Genomic DNA, 22,074 nt, shown 5'->3' with positions numbered 1-22,074 from the left:
CTGACTGGTTTAGAAAAGCCAGATTCTGTCATTTTTATTTTTATCAGCTATTTCTCCTCCATTTTGAATATACTTTTTCACATTAGTTTTAAAGCAGCCACAAATGCGTCTACCAATGGAGGTCTGGATCTATTGGGTCAATACTGGCATATTACCACTTTAGATACCACTTGTGTCAGGTAGTCCTATTGCCCCGGGACAGTAACTTTTACTGTATTCCAAGAACATGTTAGCAGAAGTAAAGGCAAAGCTTGTGGAGCAACTCACAATATGAACCACGGCAGAATCCTAAAACAAGCACACCAATGAGCTTCCCTTTGTTAAACTGGCAAAAGCAACTAGCTGGGGTATCTGAATGCTGAAAGCATATCGATTAGCATCTCTCAGTATGTCAATAATTTCATAATAAGATACCGGTTCCCCTTGAGATCAATGCAGCATCAGAATGATGGGATGCGCAGTTGAAGTTAAGGCATGCATTTCTCAGATGAGTCTTTAGTTTTGTAGTCCCATGCAGTGTCGATGAGTCATTGTGAAATTTGGACATGTGTACCTTTAAGAATCAGAATGAATGACATAGACGCAATTTGTACAAAAAATAAACCATGAACTTAAACTCTTTGATTTCAATGTTTTACATAAGGATGCCACATGCAGGCATGCAAAATGAGGATAAAAGAATAAAATGTCTGTGCTGATGGTAAGTGGTACATACAACACCACTCACCACCCATCTCTTCCAACCCAAGGTCCCTTTAAGGATGCAACGTCTGGCAATACCTTGTCATTCTCTCATTTTGTTTTTCAGCAAGTAACACTTTTCTGACCAGCCAAAACAAGAGAACTTTGGTAGATGGTGTCCAGGACACATTTATGAGCAAAGCTAGGTAGACGATGGCCTGTGTACCTTGTCTCAAAAGGAAAGCTGCCAAGGTTTTTATGCTTTGAAGAACTGAAATTACTTTTCAGAACTTTTCAGAAGATGTTATTTTATATTAGAGTGTGGCCTGCTATCTAAAGAAATGGACTGTAAACCACAAGGCTGCTAGTTCAATGGCCATCACTATGACCTTGAGTAAGTCCATTAAACAGTATGAACTTGGAAGCGTTTTTCCATGAAGTGTAAAGTTACATGAGGTAGTGCTCATTATGGAAAGATGCTACGTAATGTAAGAGTTCAAAGGTACTAGCTAACCACATCCAAAAAAAAGAAATAAGAATTAGCAGCCACTTGGGCTAAAGAAATGCTCTGCTAGTTCAAATATATTGGCTCTCAATTGCAGGAGAGTTGAAGATACAAAGGGACCATAGGGACATATAGTCTTTGAAAGTAGTGATAGTCCTGTATTTGTCAATAGGTTTGGACCACAACTGTGACAGCCTTGGGTGATGTCTCCCTGTAATGCTTCTTTGATGAATAGAGCAAAATATCGTTTTCCATGGTATGTAAAACTGACCATAGTGTTAAGTATCCTGATTTACATGAAAATTAGAAGAATATTATTAACTGTGTCAGTGCTGTTGTGGTGCAGTAGCTAGCATAGTTGCCTCAAAGTCCTACAGTCCAGGGTAGTTATGGGAAGTTCGGATCATTTTACCGACTCGGACCTTTGAGTCTCGTTCAGCAAAATGAACGAATCATTTTTCGAGTCATTTAGTTCAATTCTCTTTCTGGCTCAGACTGCATAGGTTAAGCTTATGGGGCTGTCACGTGATGAACGAACGACTCGAACCCGAAGACTCGAAAGATGAACTAATCAATTCTGTTTCCAGCTCAGACTGAGTTGGTTAAGCTTATGGGGCTGTCACATGATGAACGAATGACTCAAAAAACCCGAAGACTCAAAACAGGTGAATCAATTCCAATACAGAAACTATAGGAAGTTGCGCAAATGCGCATGCGCGACTGAACGAATCACTCCCACGAGACGACTCGTTCTTCCCGAGTCACATTAAAGATTCTTTCAAAGTGAACGAATCGTTCAAGAACGACCCATCACTAGTCCAGGGCTCTAAGTTCTGCAGAGGTCATTGGGGAATCTGCCTCTCCTGTCTCTGTGCTCATGTGAGTTTCCTTTCGGAAACAACAGTTTCTGTCCACATACCATGATGAGGTTTGTTGACTTTTAGGGAGTCTACAAGTGTTAAAGGATGCATTTGTATCCTGTCCAGTATTGCTCCTGTCTAAAATTGCCAATACCCTGATATAGTCTACTGTCCACTACAATCTCATAATGCAAGAAGTGGGTTCAGAAAATGAATGGATGAATGTTAGATTTGTGAACAGGTTAGGGTCTGCCACTAAAGTTTAAACTTAAGTGTCAGTGAGAATGCAGGATGTCCATAAAGGGATTTAAAACAATTCTTTCTTTGCTTCAAGTTAAAAAGTGGACTATGACACAATATGCCTGATGACTAGAAATGGAGAATACCAAAAATAAATGCATTAGCCATAAGAGATGTCTCCTTTAGGCTCAGTGTGCAATGATCCTTTCAGAGATGGTGCAGGACGTTGTACCATTAAAGGAAACCAGAAGAAGGTATTACTTACTGCGCAGGCTGTCCCGTCGGACTCTGTCAGCCTCTGGTGAACATCAAACCATACAGTCTGCAACAAGAATCACAAAGAGTCACAGTTTAATTGTGAATTGGACAAAACCAACAGCTCAACAACCTAAACATCGGAGAAACTAACAGAAGAGGAAATGTGCCCTATTAAATATATTTGCTGTAGCAAGGCTCAATGTATTTAGGATAAACCAGGGCTATAGGTATAAAAGGCAGTCATTATGCAGTTAAACCATCACCTGAATAAACATTCTGTTCTTGACAATTTTCAGTTGGGTTTTAGAACAAATCATAGTACAGAACCTGTGCTAGTTAAAGTAGTAAATGACTTGCGGGAAAATGCAGACAAAGGCCATTTATCTGTTCTCATCCTTCTAGATCTGAGTGCCGCATTTGATACCATTAATCAGAATATTCTTAGAGATCTCCTTAGTCAATGGGTGGGCCTCTCTGGCAGTGTCTTAAATTGGTTTGAGTCTTACTTGGCAGGTAGAAAATTCTTTGCTAGTTGTGGTAATTATACTTCAAAGACGCATGATATTCTACATGGTGTTCCATAAGTCTCTATCCTGGGTCTGCTGCTCTTTTCGATTTACATGCTTCTGTTAAGTCAGATTAACTTGGGGCATAACGTGAGCTACCACAGCTATGCTGATGACACACAACTGTATTTATCAATAGTGCCTGATGACCCCGACTCTCTTGATTCACTGATACAATGTCTCACTTGTGTTTCTGAATGGATGAGTAGTAATTTTCTCAAGCTAAATAAGGAGAAAACAGAAATCTTAGTGATTGGCAAAAATTAATATAATGAGGGTATTAGAAATAAACTTGATCCATTAGGATTTAAAATCAAGACGGAGGTAAAGAATTTAGGGGTAATTATTGACTCTGACCTGAATTTTAAATCACATATTAATCAGATTACCAGGACAGCATTTTTTCATTTAAGAAATATAACAAAATTTTGATCTTCTTATAACTTTTCAAGATGCTGAAAAATTAGTTCACACATTGTTTTCAGTCAACTAGATTACTGGATTACTAGATTACATGTAACGCACTCCTCTCAGGACTACCCAAAAAAGACATCAATCGATTGCAGCGAGTGCAGAATGCAGCTGCTAGCATCTAAACTAGGAAAAGAAAATCTGAGCACATCTCTCCAGTTTTGATGTCACTAAACTGGTTACCCGTGCCTTTTAGAATTGATGCTTTTGGTTTACAAATCCTTAAATAATCTCACTCCATCCTATGTTTCAGAACGCCTTTCACCTTACACTCCAAATCGTAACCTTAGATGTTCAATGAAGGTCTGCTTAGAATTCCAAGAGCTAAACTAAAAAGAAGTGGTGAGGCGGCCTTCTGCTGTTATCCACCTAAAATCTGGAATAATTTACCGATAGAAATTTGCCAGGCTTATTATGATGGAGCACTTTAAAAAACTGCTAAAAACTCATTATTTTAACATGGCTTTCTCATAGCTTCATTTTAATTTAACCCTTATATTCTGTTTATGCATTTAATGATAATTTTTTTTCATAGCTCCAAAATCTGCACTAATCCCTACTTTCTCAGCTGTTCTTTTTCTGGTTTTCTGTGGTGGCGATCTGCACCACCAGCACCCGATCAAAGCACTGTGATGTTCTTACATTGATGGATTGAAGGCCAGCGGTCCACATGACCATCATCATATAATTCTTCCACGTGGAGCCTGAAAACCATGAGGACTGATTGAGATCATTTATGTTAGGTAGAATGCCCAGTGGTGGTTGGGTGGTCTCGTGACCTGGAACCCCTGCAGATTTTTTTTTTTTCCTCCAGCCATCTGGAGTTTTTTTTTTGTCCTCCCGACCATCACACTTTGCTTTTATTCTATTTTAATTAGTATTGCCTCATTTTATATATATACTGTATATATATATATATATATGTATTTTTTTTCCTTTCTTCATCCTGCATAGCACTTTGAGTTACAAAGTACATCATTTGTATGGAAACGTGCAATATAAATAAATGTTGTTGTTATGAATGGTGCACTGGATGAATGGATTGTAGAGAAGAAATTTCTTTAAGGATACATTTGGTATATTTCAAGTCAAAGTTATTTCTTCATAATAATGGAATATATTAGTTTGCAATGTGAAATTGCATTCTAAAGTGAAGTCTGTGCTATACATTTTAAAAAATAAGTAGCCTGCTCTTGCATTTTATACTGGGTTCCTATGCTTTCATTTTAATGCTATTTTCTAAATATCAATTTTAATGAATCTTATGGAGACAACAGGGGCCAGAATCCAGAAAAAATGTCAATTTCATTTTTATCACACATAAAGACAACAAGGAAGGACAATAATACAAGGAGTATCGGAGAGTACAGAATTAACAGAAATCAATACATTCTAATGCCTTTTCATGCCTTCCTGCAAATCAATTCAAATTACCAGACTATGTGGTGGGTTGGCTAATCCACTTCCCACATCCGTATTGCGCCTCCTGTACCTTATAATTAAAAGACTCTGGACTTGTTTCCTCTGACTAGACAAACCTTTCTTCAGCTCAACACCTGACTCAGGTTGTGCAATATTATAGTTGTAGTGCACGAGTCCAGTAAGGTCATTGTAATTATAAGTACAAACAGTTCTACTCGGAGCAATTGATGGACTGATTGAGTGCATTTATAGCTCTTGGAATGAAACTGGTTTGTGCAGGAAAGGCTCTGAAGAGTTGATTAGTGATTGCAAAGGAGGGGCTTTTTCCTAGTGCCACTTTCAGGAAATACAGTATGTGTAACTCTTAGCACTATGCTGTACTAAAGTTCTTACTGGCAGACTCGAGCTCCACTTACTCTGAAAGGCCAAGGCCAGTCCCAGTGTTTCCAGTGCATAAATATGAATAACATTGAACCATAAATGGTACACTGCATAGAGTTCTGCTTCTCTCCTACCTCTGTGCCCTTAAAAGATTTAATCCTGGGGCACTGTCTATAAGCATAATTTCTTATTGCTTGACTACTTGCCAATGTACTTTTGTGATATCTCAGATCCCAGCTTCAAGCTCAGCAGGCCACATGCGAGGGGTAGGTTTAAAATTTTGCATTGGGGTTACTTCTGAACCCTGCAATGGAACCAGTTCTGGGGAAAGGACAGATTATTTGCACCTGAAGAGATGTCCCCTGAGACCACTGCACCCTAGAACATTCGAGTTCTCTCTGATGATTTCTCAAATATGAAAAAAAACACTACTATGTCCTGCTGTCTCTGCTCCCCATTGCCTTTTGCAAGCTCAGTGATACTCCACAATATTGAATTTAAGATTACAGACTACATGGGTGTGAGGAGAAGACTTTCTATTAAAAAAGTAAGATAAGCAGAACTTGTAGTGGACTTTACATTAAAACTTAGTTTACAGGCTGGAGAATGGAGATCTTTAAACAAAAATGAAGGCAGGACTTCACAGTTAAGTGAAGACTAAAATGTGTCCAGCGAAAGCCATCACTTCGACTGTGCTCATAATGTTTCTCAAGCTAAAATTAATCCCAAGGCAAGTCCACAACTGGGGAACAATTCAGGTTGCACCAAGTATTGCAATAGGGTTACACTAATACAGTAAAGATTTTCAAATTAAAACTGTTATGAATAAAAGTATTCTTTAGTTTTTGTTCATGTCTGTTCCACATATTTTCTTGTTCTTTTCTTCTCCTTGGGGGTTTTAGGAGCCATGGTCTATTTCTTTAGGTAATTTTGGGCTCTGAGGTTGTACGAAAAATATTTGTGTTTTGGGGTGCTGTCATTTCACTTTCTTAAAGATGCTGCTGTTGTAGATAGCTTTGTATATTTCCTTTGTTACCACATGACAATGGGAAGTCAATGCCCGTGACGTCACCATTACCGTGGTATGAAGGTCAGCATCACACACTTTCTGGTTGTTCAATCTTCTGGATTCAAATCGTAACAAAAAAAAACTTTCACAGTTAGTGTGTTGTTTTGACTAAACATTTAGAATTTCGTACATGCCTCCTTGGATTTTTATTTTTGTATTGGGATTGGTGTTTTGGTATATTTTGATATCTTGCAATGACCCTCATAGTTTTAACAACCATGATTTCGTCACATCTATCTCCTGCTCCTGCTTCCTTGCCTATTTCACAGTCACACACAGCAGATATAAAAACCTTATATATAACCCTATATATTTATATCTTTTACAACAATAAAATATGCAGTATGTGACAAGAAACAAAGCTGCACCTGTAGCAAGTTTCATCTGGGAAAATAAACATCACACAGTGACATCTACATTCATAAAGCATACCAGAATTATTTTGCAAAGTCTAGGTTGCAAACAGAGAAGTGTTCTTATTAAAATAAGGACTGTGGAGCACACTTGGTGATGTTTTCATTGTTAAATATAAAGACCACTTGCTGAAGTCAGGGGGTCCTTTAATAGCTTCACTGATTCACATGCAATCAAGGTTAAAGCCTGGACAGCGGAGGTTAAAGGTTGTACTTGTCACCATTGCTTGTCAACGGCATTCATAATAGTCCTAAGTTTAAAACAAGGACTGAATAAAACCATTGAAATGAATTTTCACATTATATTAATGAACGTACCCTCCACTGGAAATGGTCTTCAGATTATAATAAATGCCATAGGACCTTTACACATGAAGAAGTGCCCACTTCACATGGTGGGATCATGACAACAGGCCACTGTGAACACCAAGGTTGCACAAGGAGAAAAAGCTCATTTAAATTAAAGGAACAGGTCACTACGGTCAGTCAGGTATGTCACGAGGAGCATGGATTTCACATTAAAAATGGGGTCAAATTTGAATATGAGAGAGTACTGAAGAATACATGAAGGACACAAATGTAAATAAGGAAAATGTAGTAAGGACTGTGAGCAGGAGTACATGGTTGAATGATACGACAGGACATGTCCCACAAAGGAAGCCATTTTCAGGCTGGGATGCCAAGTTGGGATATTAAAGGTTGAGAAACTGCTTTGAAGAGACAGTAAAACCCCATACATTTTTTTGCTGTGAGATTTTTTAGGTCAGGGCTTCAGATGGGTCGAGGTAAGATAATTATACTCAATAATTATGGTGCCAGAGACTTGTGATGTGTTACAGTGGGATGCAAAAGTTTGGGCAACCTTGTTAATAGTCATTATTTTCCTGTATAAATCAGTCAGTTAAATATATCATATAGGAGACACACACACAGTGATATTTGAGAAGTGAACTGAAGTTTATTGGATTTACAGAAAGTGTACAATAATTGTTCAAACAATCAGGCAGGTGCAGAAATTTGGGCACCACAAAAACAAAATGAAATCAATATTTAGTAGATCCACCATTTGCAGAAATTACAGCCTCTAAACGCTTCCTGTAGGTTCCAATGAGAGTCTGGATTGTGGTTGAAGGTATTTTGGACCATTCCTCTTTACAAAACATCTAGTTCATTCAGGTGTGATGGCTTCTGAGCATGGACAGCTCTCTTTAACTCACACCACAGATTTTCAATTCTATTCAGGTCTGGGGACTGAGATGGCCATTCCAGAACGTTGTACTTGTTCCTCTGCATGAATGCCTTAGTGGATTTTGAGCAGTGTTTCGGGTCGTTGTCTTGTTGAAAGATCCAGCCCCGGCCCAGGTTCAGCTTTGTCACTGATTGCTGTGTTCTTTTTCCTCCATGCATAACGCCCCTTGTTATGCCCAAATAACTCAATTTTAGTTTCATCAGTCCACAGCACCTTATTCCAAAATGAAGCTGGCTTGTCCAAATGTGCTTGAGCATACCTCAAGCGGCTCCGTTTGTGCTGTGGGTGGAGAAGAGGCTTCCTCTGCAGCACTCTCGCATACAGCATCTCCTTGTGTAAAGTGCGCCGAATGGTTGAACGATGCACAGTGACTCCATCTGCTGCAAGATGATGTTGTAGGTCTTTGGTGCTGGTCTGTGGGTTGACTCTGACTGTTCACACCATTCGTTGCTTCTGTCTATCCGAAATCTTTCTTGGTCTGCCACTTTGAGCCTTAACTTGAACTGAGCCTGTGGTCTTCCATTTCCTCAATATGTTCCTAACTGTGGAAACAGACAGCTTAAATCCTTCCCCTAAACCATGATGGTGAACAATCTTTGTCTTCAGGTCATTTGAGAGTTGTTTTGTGACCCCCATGTTGCTACTCTTCAGAGAAAATTAAAGGAGGAGGGAAACTTACAATTGACCCCCTTAAATATTCTTTCTCATTATAGGATTCACCTGTGTATGTAGGTCAGGGGTCACTGAGCTTACCAAGCCAATTTGAGTTCCAATAATTAGTTCTAAAAGTTTTGGAATCAATAAAATGACAACGGTGCCCAAATTTATGCACCTGCCTGATTTTGCTTGAACAATTATTGCACACTTTCTGTAAATCCAATAAACTTCATTTCACTTCTCAAATATCACTGTGTGTGTCTCCTATATGATATATTTAACTGACATTTTTTATCGTAACAGCCAACGATTTATACAGGAAAATAATGACTATCAACAAGGTTGCCCAAACTTTTGCATCCCACTGTATATGTTGGTAAGCAATTTCACAGTACTCTGTGAGCATGAGAATAATGACCCATACGCAAGATACGTACAGAGACCCCTGGGAGTTGTAGGTTCTGCAGGAGTCACTGTGGGAGCCAGGAAGTTCCATAAGGACATCACAGTAACAGGAGAGGCACTAGATATAAGGTCAGGTCTAGTTTCTGAGTCGTGTCCATCTTCTCAGTCAGCTTAAGCTTGAGGTTAGCAGAGAATTACAAGCAAGGATTCATGTAGCAAGAAGAATGAGACAGAGGAAGAGGAGACCAATTTGTTTGCTAAAGGAAGGCTAAGAGGTGTGAAGGAATCTCTGCAAGTGACTAGTTAGCTAGTCTGTGTTAAGCTAAAATTTTGCTTTGTTATACTTTTCTGACTGCGTCCCTTCTGTTTTACCCTTACTGGATGTTTTAATCATTTTTAATAACTTCTTTCAATGGCTAGACTATATGGTGTTTTATGGGTTTGAGACTTGCTCCAGAGTGCTTCTTCCTTCACAAGGCTTAGAATGGATCATTTAGTGAGCTTTAACATGTGCCCTGGTTACCAACATGAATGGTTCTTGAAAGCAGCTTAAAGGGCTAATCCACAATTATTTACTAGAAGTGTCAAAAGTCATGGCTGAACATAAAACTCGGATATGTCTGGACTTTGGTTGACATTCTTGATTTGTTTGGAATTAAACATGTGGCTCATGAGAGGGATCAGTGGCACAATGGATAGTACTAGTAGGATTTCAGTCGTGGCCCAGCCACTGTCGGTGTAGAGTTTACATGTGATCACTGTGTTGGTATGAGTTTTCCTCTCTGTGTGCAGCCTCATATGAGTGTGGGTGTTTGCCCTTCAGTATACAGAGTTGGTTCCTGTCATCTACCTGATGATGCCAGGTTAGATTCTGTGTCTGTGAACTGCAGTCAGAAGGTTTCATATAAAATAGAAGCAGAAAAGGCTCCCTACTGGGAGACACTTAATCCTAACATTAAAAAGAACATGGCTTTCATAAACTACAGTTATCCCTTGCAATTCTTGGGGGTTACAGGTGCAGGACCCCCCCTTGAATGCAAAAATCAGCAAGTACGTTTTGGTCCCATGATTACTGTATGTTCTAAGTGTATTGCACTAAACAGGATGCACAAAGTTGAGAGAAATGCAAGACAGAATCATTCCTATGCAAGCAAATTATATGTATTGAGGCCGTCTGCTGCGACAAAGCTATGTGGCATCCTACAGACAAAGTGTGTAGTTCAGTAGTTCTTTAGTGAACTGTAATGTTTTACAAAATGTAATTTATTATAATAAATGTGTGTGCATATGGCAATAAATGACACAAATGATTAAACAAAACACTACGCACAAAATGATAAAAAAAAAATCCACACTCACAACACAGTACAGTTTCACAGATGCACTTGTGTTGCAGTTACGAAATAAACTCCCCTGTGAACAGCCTCCTGAAAGATATGTAAAGTTTGTTCTACCGTGATGCTGATGTATGTGAAGATTTGTAGAAGTTGGATAAGAAAATAAATCTAGAGAAAACTGTAATCTGATGGGTGCAATTGTAATCAGATTGTTCAGTGAAGCGCTGAAACAAAAAGTTACCACTGATTGCAATCCTGTCAGCTTCTTATGGCTCACTGTTAAAACTAACACCTCATCTTAAACTCAGCAGGCCTTGTGGTAACCTCTGCAGATGCTTAATGACGATGTATTCCTGGGGTTGCTGGGATTTACAGTCCATTTATGCAAGGATATAGTGTCTTCTGCTGTTTTCCTCAATAGATGGCAAAACTTGCAAAATAATTTTGATTCAATTATGGATGACAAAATTGTAAACCCATAAATCACAAGTGGTGACCTGTATATGTATATAACTGATTGTGGACTGAGTGGACGCTGTGTGTCTTTGTAGCCTCATGTGCAGATGATCAAATCTCTTTATTAAAGACTGCACTCACAAGCTGTAGTTCTGCTTTATGGTTGTCACTGGATACTGTCTTACACGTACATGGCAAATCAAATGATATCCAGGATCAGTGATTCCTGATTTATATGATAGTCTGAAGTTAGCACCCTTGTAGAAATCAAAGAGTCATGAATCTTAAATAAGTGTGTCGATGATCACAATGGCTGGGGTTCTTCAATTACAGTTAGGGTCCCACTCCTTTTGAAGGTCCATAATGTCCTACTCTTCAACATGCTACTTGATAGTTTTTCCAATGAATCTATGGTTATTTGTGTGAAAATAAAACACTTTCTAACATTCAGACAAAATCTGCCCATAAGTTCCCAATGTGTCCTTGTGTTCTTGATGCAGCTGGGGTCTACTGTCAATTCCTTTCGTAATTTAAACACTTTAATCATGTAACCTCTTAATCTCTTGTGACAGATTGGGGCTCTCTTGACCCCTTGAACCCTCAGACCACTCGTCAGACACCAGGTAAAAGTCCAAATACTTGATTTATTAGGACAATAAAGTGCACAAAGCACCCTCTCCTCCCCAATACTCATAAACAAATCAATAATAATAAACCAATCCTCAAACTCCCAGACGCGTTGCCACCCTTCCCCTCAGCTCAGCTCGACGCTCTGGTATCTTTCTTAGTCTTTTATATCCCCTGACCTGGAAGTGTTCCCACAGTCAGTTTATGATTCCTTATTACTTCAGGGTCAGATAAAAAGTCGTTCACCCCGGAAGCACGTCACTTCCACCGTCGCTTTGTCTATGACGTACTTCCAGGTTAGAGGGCACATGTGACTTTCTGGGCCTCCCTGCAGCGTCCTCTGTTGGCCCCTGGGATATCCAGCAGGTTGGTTAAGGAAAACGCCATAGTCTATGATTCCCTGCTGGCATCTGGGGCATCTCCATGCTGCAGGGAGAGCTCCACCTGGCAGCCTGGGGGTATTGGCTGTGATGACAAGCCGGCCATAGACCACACTCTAAACTAAAAAGGTTCATCTGCCTTCATTCTCTCCATAGAGCGCATACCTCTCAGTCCCACAATCAGCCTATTTACTCTCTTCTGGACTTTCTTTATTGTGTTGTTATGCCATTTTGTAATATTAAGAGAAGAAGGTGGTTCCTTTGTTATTAAAATCTCATTTTGGTGGATGGTTAAGAAAACAGGAAACAACTAAAACCAAAACACAACTGGTTAAAATTAAAATAAGCAATTCAGGAATCAGAATTTTAACAGGTGAGACAACTAAAATTAGGGCCCAAAAACACATTGTCTTTGAAGCAAATAAATGGATTCTAATTAAGAAATTGACTGAATTGAAAACCTGCAGACACTGAGGTCCTCCAGGACTGTAATTGAGGACCCCTGGTTAAAAGGTTTAAGATTTCTGGATTTCAGACTGGATATTGTTGCTTAGATTTGTCTTTTAGAAATACCTTTTTGATTCAGTTTTGATCTTCTTTGTTGTTTTAAGAATTCTTACTAAAGAAATCTTTACATTTAAAGATTCATTGTTTTTATTAATTGGTGTCAGGGGTTTTTACATGTTCCTCTCTTCCATTTTTGTGAATATATAACCTTGACTTTTGTAGGTCACAAAGCCAGCTACTTGAGATAGAGATTCACAAATATAGCAGTAAAGTACAAATCCTTCCAACATCTTCAAACATAATCATACACATCAACATGAGAAAATGGAAATGATTTTCAAGGGCTGCTAAATGATTCTAGGTGTCAGAGGATCATAGAAGCTTAGTTTTGGAGGCATAGCCTTGGTTTTGAGTTTCATGACTAGGGCAGATCCTTACAGCGGTGGTCAACACCCTTGTTCATTTGTTCTTTGGCTCTTTTGTAGTTGGGGTTGGGAAGGAGGAATACATTGGTGTTAATGTACAGTAAAGGGCAGATTTTGAGGCACCCGGCCTTAAAAACTAACTCCTGGTAATTATTAATATGCATCTCTGATGCCTTAATCCAACAGACCTCTCAAAGCCAGCATGCATTACAGTTGTTTACAAGTGGAGCACAGAGAAGTCACATGTTAAACTGGAGGCAGGAAATGACCGCCTTAGGATTTGAATTTCAATCCATTAGTTAGTACACTCCACTTTCTACTTTGGACTTCTCCATGAGTGTGCGGCTATAGTGTCTGATAGCACCCTGCTTTGAATTAATCAGCTAGAGCTACATCATTCTATAAGTTTACCATCAGGTAAAGATATTTTGTAATACCACCCCAGACCCCAAAAACACTGTGTTGCATTATAAAAGTTTAATGAGACCGTGGAGTTTGAGCAGTAGATTTTTACTTCGTACTCTGCAAGTCTGCTTGCATTTACTGTAAGTTAATAGCTCTACATGTTAAGAGTCAAATCTAATGGTAAGAATTAGGAAGTCAAACATGGCAAGGTTGTCATCTGCTGAACTAGATTACATATTGTGGGAGAGACTGCTGCCAAACACACACACATAGCTGTTTCAAAAGTTCTGTTAAGAGTTAACACTTGAATATATCTGTGGGTGCTCAATCTCCATGGACTGTGGCGATTCATAAAGCCAACATTGGTTAAAATTGTAATCTCCAGAAAACAAGTTAACCAGAAGTTTTTTTAAAGTATAAATTACTCATCTCTGCTAAAGTGAATAAAGACAAAGAAAAAGGTGTAAAAGGGCACACATAACTTATCAGAATCACTTTTGAGTTCCGCTGTAGCTAATGCTTCCATAATTACACATACAATTAGGATTTGTGCCAGATACCTTTTTTTCACGTTTTCAGTATAAACATTTTATAAGAGCCATACTGAAAGACATAAAGCTTTTCATTTTTGGTTTCTGTTCTATTTAATTTTTGCTCCATATTTCTCTGTAGTTACTGTATTTACCTGCATCCACAGGTCACTGTGTTATGGGCCTCAGCAGACACCCTGCAGTTTCCTTCATTCCCATAGCAACTGGCTAGACGGAGATTTTAATTCCCTCCCCGGATGTTAGCCAGCCATATCCTTTACTAGATGAACATATGCTAGCACAACTTTCTTTGAATTTTATCCGATTGTATTGATTTCCATTTTCTCATGTTGATGTGTATGTTTGGAGATGTTGGAAGGATTTGTACTTTACTGCTATATTTGTGAATCTGTTTAGACACTCTGTGCTTGATGAGCACTAAACACTACAAGACAAAAAAGGAAATTGAATTAAACCGAGTGCATCCCTCATACAACACATAATATCATAAGCACAGATGAGTCAAAGAGCAGCCACTGAGACGAGGAGTGCATGCTATGAAGAATGTATTTTTAAACTGGATTTAAAGGGTGAGCAGGATGGACAGAGTCCTTTGTGTGCTCCCTGGATCTCAACTGGACTCACACATCTTTATCTCTAACTTTGCTTTTGTATGCTAATGCCAGGGGGAGACATTTAAGAAGAGGATAAATAAATTTTATTCAAATGAATTTCTCTGCAGTGGATTTGTAAATGTGTTTGGTTACTGCACATTTATTCATTGACCACTTATTGATCAAAGAAATAACAGCAAATGTAATGCCTGATTGGTACCTTGTGGTCCATATCCATCCATCCACCTTCAGTTGTTGTTTTTTTCTATTTCAGGGCAGCAGCACCAGGTGCATAGAAGAAATCAATCTGCCAATCTGGATTGGATTTTTTTATTTTGAAGCTCACAGATTCCATTACAGGATCCTAAGTGTTAAAGCCTAACAGGAAATATTTACATCAAAGGCAGGAACCACCCTCAGATAGAATGCTAGTATGACGCAGGTTGCACTCACAAACCTGTACTCATCCACTCAGTCATTTTCTAAATCTTCTAATTGCAACAAAAAAGCTGCCTTGGCATAAATTAGGAACCAACTCTGGACAGGACAGCAGCTGAACGCAAGTCACACAAGCACGACACTATATTCATTCATTTCTCATGCCCTCTTATTTCCAATACAGGGTTAAGAGTGCAGAATTGGGTGCCAGGCAGGAACAAATCCTTGAGGACCCATTGTAAGGCACATGCATACCCAATCAAATGGGGCCACTGTAGAGTATCCATTTGTAGCAATCTACATGTCTGTATGTCTTTCATTGTTTGCCTGTACCCTTTGTTATTGCATCAGTCATACTTTTGTAGTGTCTTAATTCTGCTGCATATCTAGTCTGGTGTGGTTTATTTTTGGGATGGTATACTACAGTGAGGAGCTTTGTAAATATTGTAAATTCACTTACTGCTTGCTTATCTATCTATCTATCTATCTATCTATCTATCTATCTATCTATCTATCTATCTATCTATCTATCTATCTATCTATCTATCTATCATTTTTACATCAACTTAACTAAATTTTAACTGTTAAATTTATTTGTGTGTGTGGGTCAGAGTAGGGGAAGTGGACCGTGGGACCCAAACATAAAAAAGTGTTTGTCGATTCTAGTGATGCACATATTCTGTGTTGGGAGCTAGGGGCTCATTACTCATTTAAGATAAAATCCCACATCCCTAGAATATAGATGGACACAAACATGGAGACATCTCCTTAGCATCTGTGGATTAGCTGCATTACATCCTCCATGCTGACCCTCAATACAGGCAATCCGCTTTTGTACTCTTTATTTACCTATGACTGTGTGGCCAAGTATAGTTCTAACTCCATTATAAAATCTTCTGACACCACCATCATAGACCTGATCACCAAAAATGACGAGACAGCTTACAAAAAAGAGTTTACCTACTGACAAAGGGTACCAGGACAACAATCTCACTGATAATGTCAGCAAAACCCAAACAGCTACTCATAGACTTCAGAAAGCAGAAGGCAGACCACAATCCTGTCTAGAGGGGGATCTGTTGAAAGAGTAAGAATCTTTTAATTTCCTGTAAGGAGTATTAGCGACAAACCAAAGTGGGTACAAAATATTTTGGCTCTTGTCAAAAAGGGTCAACAGAACCTCTCTTTTTTTAGATGTCTGAGGGCAGCTTGCACTTCTCCATCGATTCTCATGAACTTCTATAAGTGCACAGTGGAGTCCATCTTCACTGGCTACAGCATATCCTGGTATGGCACCTGTTCAGCTTACGTAAGATTGTAAACCACTGTAGATGGTGGAAATGCATTAATGGCGCCCAACAGCCTTGATGCAAAAGCTTCTGTATACTTACGGCAACTCTGACCCATACATAGGCAACATTTCAGAGTAACTGGGAAATGACGGCACCCTTGATCACCTAGGGAAATGTAGTCAAACCAGCAAATTGACGACTCGCATGCATAGTAACTCATATCACTATATAATTTTTCCTCCACAAATAGTTCTAAACCTGGTAAACATTAGTATTTTTGTGCATTGATGTGACAAATATGTTACACCTCTGAAGTGTTGAAGATGATGTAAAGACTCTGTTTTAGTTTTCTTATAAAGGGCTAATGCTACATAGTGCACTGCAGGAACATTTTGGGTTTTTCTCAGTTTATATAGCCTTTCTGTTGTCACTTTACAGGGAACCAGCCAACAGATCAGGAGTATTTCTGTCAAGCCTCACTCCACAATGCCTGCTGTGCTGAAGCCTTTAACTAATTGGCAAGGCACTACATCCCGTTTTTGTATAGTGTGAATGCATATACTGTACATTAAAAAACATGTTCTTGCCAACGTAAAAAGTCAATTTGAAGCAATGTGCAGTTCTCTTAATGTAATCATTGCATTTTACTGAACTCATATTGCAAAAAGAGCACCTAGCGAAGTTGCTGTACCACCATATGAAGTTCTGCAATATTTTGATTGCATATGTATGAAGCTGATTAGCGTGCTCCATATACGGTTCTTTCAGGGGACGTTCGATGTACGCTCATGTATGCATATTGACAAGGTGATTGTGATTTAGAAATGGTAAACTGTATAAAAATGCGTGAACACCAGGTTTTGAAAATCTGACTTTTTTTTTGCATACGCATATTTTCACACACAAATCCATGCAAAGTTTAGTAAATGAAGCCCCCAGACACAAGTTCATTTTATTGCTAATGTCCATTGTTTTGGGATTTGTATGCTAATGTATATATGCTCACCATCTATTAGGTTGGGTTGGCCTCTATAGTACAAGATCATGGCATTAGGAACTGGCCTGATGTAGGCATGGAGTAGGCACATTTTGTGATGGCATCCTGTGGAGGGTTTGTAATATGGAGGAGAAAAAATTATATATTTGCATAAATAGCCACAAAAGTAATTAAAAGCTTCTGAAACATTAGATTAATCATAAATTAGAATGTCAAGCAAATAAGACAAGTCAAGCAAATGGTTAACTAAAAAATCAGTCATATTGCATTATTTTTTAAAAGCTTGAGGCAGAATTGATAGTGAGGAAAAGAAGGAAAGGACAGGACAGGAATGACGCATAGAAACTGCCCGTGCACCTGTGGTCGACAAGATAGGAAGCTAAGAAAAAAGTGGCCTTGGTAGACATGTGAGAAACCAGCTGGACTGGTGAATCAGCAAAAAGACAGCAAAAGGCTTTTGCTATAAACAAGGTCACAATGATGTAATGCATGAAAAACACAATTAGTATATTCAGGCACTAGCATAAATAAATATAGAAAAATATATTGAAATTAGCGCAGAGATTAAGTCAAATCAAGCATGCCAAACAAATGATTAAATAAAGGCACACGCCGTATTTCTTTTAGATAAAAGCTTAGCTTTGGATACCAAATAACTAGCATGAAAGGCTTAGGAAAGGAAATGACACAAGAAAGCCCAAAGATGGAAAAAGGAAGCATCTGCCCAACCAAAGACCAATCAAAAATAAGCAAAGCAGAAACTAGAGATGAACAATGGACAGTAAGGACAGGTGCAGAACGAGGTCAGAGTGATAAGAAATAACTAGATAAGTTTTGAGTTTTGAACTGTTCGGGGCTCAGCTCAGTTTGGCCATATGGGGTTGAGTCCGTGTTATTATTTGTGTTGTTTTATTGCAATAAAGCTTTAAAACTCTGTTTGCCTATCCTGAGTCCTAATAGCCTTCATTTTCAGGTAAAAAGCCTTCTGGTGACAATTTATTGCCCCGACAGTAACTGCCTAGCACTCAAAGTCTCCCACTCCCTGGAAAAAACAGTTTAGAAAATGAATGGATGTATGGGTGAGCAGGGAGATTTTAAACATAATGGAATTTCCTATTAATTCCAATTTTAGGTATGGATCTGTCCTGCATTACATGTAAAACATTTTTAAACCTGTTCCACTGCTCCTCGATTGTCTCCACACTTAAAAGCTTATTCCAGCCTATCCTACTTATACTTTGTCGCAACAGGTCAAAATTGGCCCTACCAAAGTTCAGGCAAACAGAATGTTAGGTTATATAGAACGATGTGTGGAGTACAAGTCCAAGGAGGTTCTGCTCAAACTTTATGATGCACTGGTGATGCCTTATCTGGAAAAGGACATACCAGCTCTAGAAAAGGTCCAGAGAAGAGCGACCAGGCTCATTTATTGGGCTACAGGGGATGAATTATGAGGATCGATTAAAAGAGCTGAGGCTGTACAGTTTAAGCAAAAGAAGATTAAGAAGTGAGATGATTGAAGTGTTTAAAATTATGAAGGGAATTAGTACAGTGGATCAAGACTGTTATTTTAAAATGAGTTCATCAAGAACACAGGGACACAGTTGGAAACTTGTTAAGGGTAGATTTCACACAAACATTAGGAAGTTTTTCTTTACGCAAAGAACGATAGACACTTGGAATAAGCTACAAAGTAGTGTGGTAGGCAGTAAGACTTTAGGGACTTTCAAAACTCGACTTGATGTTTTTTAGAAGAATTAAGTGGAAAGGACTGGTGAGCTTTGTTGGGCTGAATGGCCTGTTCTCATCTAGAGTGTTCTAAAGTTCTAATGTTGTAATAAAGGAGAAAAGTAAAACAAAGTGACACAAAGAATACCTAAATATTAAAAACTGTGATATCAAAACCCTGATTTAAATTTTTTAAGGAAACACACATTTAATTTTTTGTGAATCTGAAGACTAAATTAAGAGATGTTAAACTGTACAGTGACATTCACTGAACACAGCAAATGACCCTTGATGAAGAAATCAGTGGGAGTGAAAATGAGTAACCAGGGACCACCCTAAGAGCAAGATAGTTAAAAAACAAAAGAACGGAAATAGGAGAATCAATGGTAGCATCTGTGAAGGCTACTGAATGTTAATTGGGTGGCTTTGATTTTTGTGTGAATTGGCCTATCAATACATGAAAATTTGTTTTTGCACCTTAGTCTTTCCATCATACCCAGGGAATCTGGAGGAGGTATAAAAACACAAGACCAGATAAAGTGACTCACCCATCTGTTTTCTAACCTGCTTGTCCAGGTCAGTGACATGAGGAGCTGGTTCTTATTCCAGCAGTATTCAGGAAAACTATGCATGAACCTCTGACAGGGTGCCAAGTCTATCACATGACACATTCGTGCTCATATTGGGCTTGTTTAAATGGAAAACAAAACCCAGAAAAGTATTCCTTTTGGAGGAGATAATCTCGCAGATATCTGTGTTCGTGAATCACAATCCATGTTGTAGATTATGTTTACACAAAAGGGGCAAAGAGCAGTGCCTGTGCTCCTAACTCAGATGCTCTTCATTTCGACTTTCACACTTTTTTACTTATGAGGGCTAGACGGGGCCTAGTTTTAAAATGACAGAACAGATGGTTTGCTTTTCTAATACATTTTTAATAAGAGTCTGCAGCGCTTGGTTGGACACATCATGCCAACAAGCAGAATTATTTACTTTGCCCATTTTTCACTGTTTTCCGCTCTTTTGAGCTATTTACTGTCTGATATGGGGAAGCATGGAGCTTGGTCAGGTTCACGGTATGTGGCACGCCCTGCTTCTCTTCTCTGAACCAATGCTGGTGCTTATCTACTGAGGGAATGTTCTCCCTTTGTTAATTTCATGGTCAATTCAACTGTGACCAGCTTTCCTTTATTGCATCGTTTATTTTCTGCTGGGTCTTGCACTAAAGCAGCATGTGATTACACTGTTTACTCCAACTACCCTTTGATGTCGCAGCCTTACTGTCTATTTATTTATGTTTTTACTCATCTTCTGCTCAGAAGTTTTGCCATTCAAACACTTGTACCCCAAAGGTTATAAGTTTTATTTATGCTAGATTTCTTACTTTGAAGTTTACAGTTTTTTTGTGCTTTTATTTTCCATTCCATATACTGTAACAAAAATCGTAAGGATGAGCACAGGGGGCACACAAGCCTGTTTTTGCATTTATTATGTGATCAGTGTCACCGATTACATGTCTCATGGGGCACAGCTGCTCTGATCATGGGGTTTTAAAGGTTTTCTTGGATCCTGGTGCCAATTGAAATAAATACAAAAAAAAAACTCAGTCCATTTTGGGGTCTTTTTGCCAACTGCCTGACATTTTATGGTAATAAGGGGAGTTGTACACCTTCTCTGTGACAGCCAGGTCTTTGATTTGGGAACATTTTGCTGATGCAAAGAAAGACTGTGAAATTCTGGAGTGCTGAGTTTGGATGATTCAGGGTATTTTCTGCAAAGAACTAACTCTTGTGGTTTTATGGTTTAGATTTGACAACAGGGATTAAATATACTGAAGGTATGGTATGGGCTGGAGTTTCATTTTGATTCTGTGGATTTTGGTACTTAGTATTTTCTGCAGTCTTATTCAAGGCTGTTATAATAAGAAAATGTCTGTGCTCAAGAAGCTGCCTACAAATGCTGTACATGTGTGGATGTGTGTGTATACATGTACAGCACAAGTAAAGTACAATGGAGCTAGTACAGGGCTGTGTCAGCATCCATCTTCAAAGGATAAAAGAGTTCAAGTTTATTTGCACACTGAAAATGAAATAAGGTCAAAGGCACAATGTTTTGGCAGGGTGAAGGATGGAACAAAGCCAGAGCAGATGAAAGAAGAAAAGATGAGAGTAGGTGATAAAAAGCTGACTTTAGAAAAGACAAAGGGAGAGATTAAAAAGTTATTCGGTCATTAAGACTAGTGATGAGTGTGCCCAACTGAGTTCACTTTGCTGTAATTCAGTGCAATCACCAAACTTGTCACAATGCATTGACGTCAATGGGGAAGGAGGACTGATGGTTCTGTCCCAGAATGTGACCTGAGCTGTGCAGCAGCAATGCTAACCACCTGACGCACATGCTCAGACACAGGTTTAGCACTCAACAGGAGGATTTTTACTCTTCCTTAAAGTAGGCATTTCCCTCACCAAATTCATAGTCACAGTTATAAGCACAACAATACTGTTGTCACTGTCTCTTTCTCTTTCTCTCTTCACTACCTCCAACTCCTCTCATCAAGTGTTGTCCTGCTTCTCCTGACTCTGGCTTCCGGTGTCCCATAATCATAAGAGCACTTCTGGGTTAGGTTAGAGTCAGATAAAACAGGTTTCTCTGCCCTCTGGTGGTGCCCATGGAACACAAGAGCTGAGCCAAAGAACTCCGGTTCCCATGATGCCCTGTGGGAATCCAGAGCGCGAGTGCAAGGCAGGGGGGTTGCCATCTAGTGATCTGGAGGAGACAATGCCTTGCGCATGCTATCTCTCTGTGGGCGTCCCATCACGGTAAGGCTCCTGTGCTCACAGAGTTCCAGTCTTTGGGGCACTGACTAAAGCGTAAACTGAACCAATGTTTAAGTCCTGGTTGCCAAAGACCCAGCTAGCTCTGTGGTCACATGCCAGGTCCATGCAAGGTAAGGGGGTGTGGGCAGAATGCATGCACAATTTGCCATGTAGAGCTGTGAAAGAGAAATGAAATATTTATTACTGTCTACAAAGAGTTTCTATCTATTTTAACGGGAGAAAAAGTACGAACCACCTAAACGGATGGACCATATATGGCTGGTTTTAGACCGGACATTTCTTTTTTGTTTCTGACCTATCTATATTTTTTTCTAACACAAAAAG

The 22,074-nt window shown here is 39.0% G+C and overlaps 1 protein-coding gene across 2 annotated transcripts in view; it reads right to left on the bottom strand.

The window, feature by feature from the left end:
• necab2 (N-terminal EF-hand calcium binding protein 2) overlaps positions 1–22,074 on the bottom strand; it is a 428,558-nt gene that overhangs the window by 53,679 nt on the left and 352,805 nt on the right. The window contains exon 9 of one of the 2 annotated variants that reach the window (XM_039763073.1): positions 2,552–2,608. The exons of the other annotated variant lie outside the window; for it this stretch is intronic. Within the exon in view, the coding sequence (XP_039619007.1) occupies positions 2,552–2,608 (57 nt within the window). The remainder of the gene's footprint in view (positions 1–2,551; positions 2,609–22,074) is intronic. 2 annotated transcript variants of the gene reach the window in all.

The sequence above is a fragment of the Polypterus senegalus genome, chromosome 9 (genome assembly GCF_016835505.1).
Source record: "Polypterus senegalus isolate Bchr_013 chromosome 9, ASM1683550v1, whole genome shotgun sequence".
Lineage (NCBI taxonomy): Eukaryota > Metazoa > Chordata > Cladistia > Polypteriformes > Polypteridae > Polypterus > Polypterus senegalus.
This window is presented reverse-complemented; position numbering and strand designations above follow the sequence as displayed.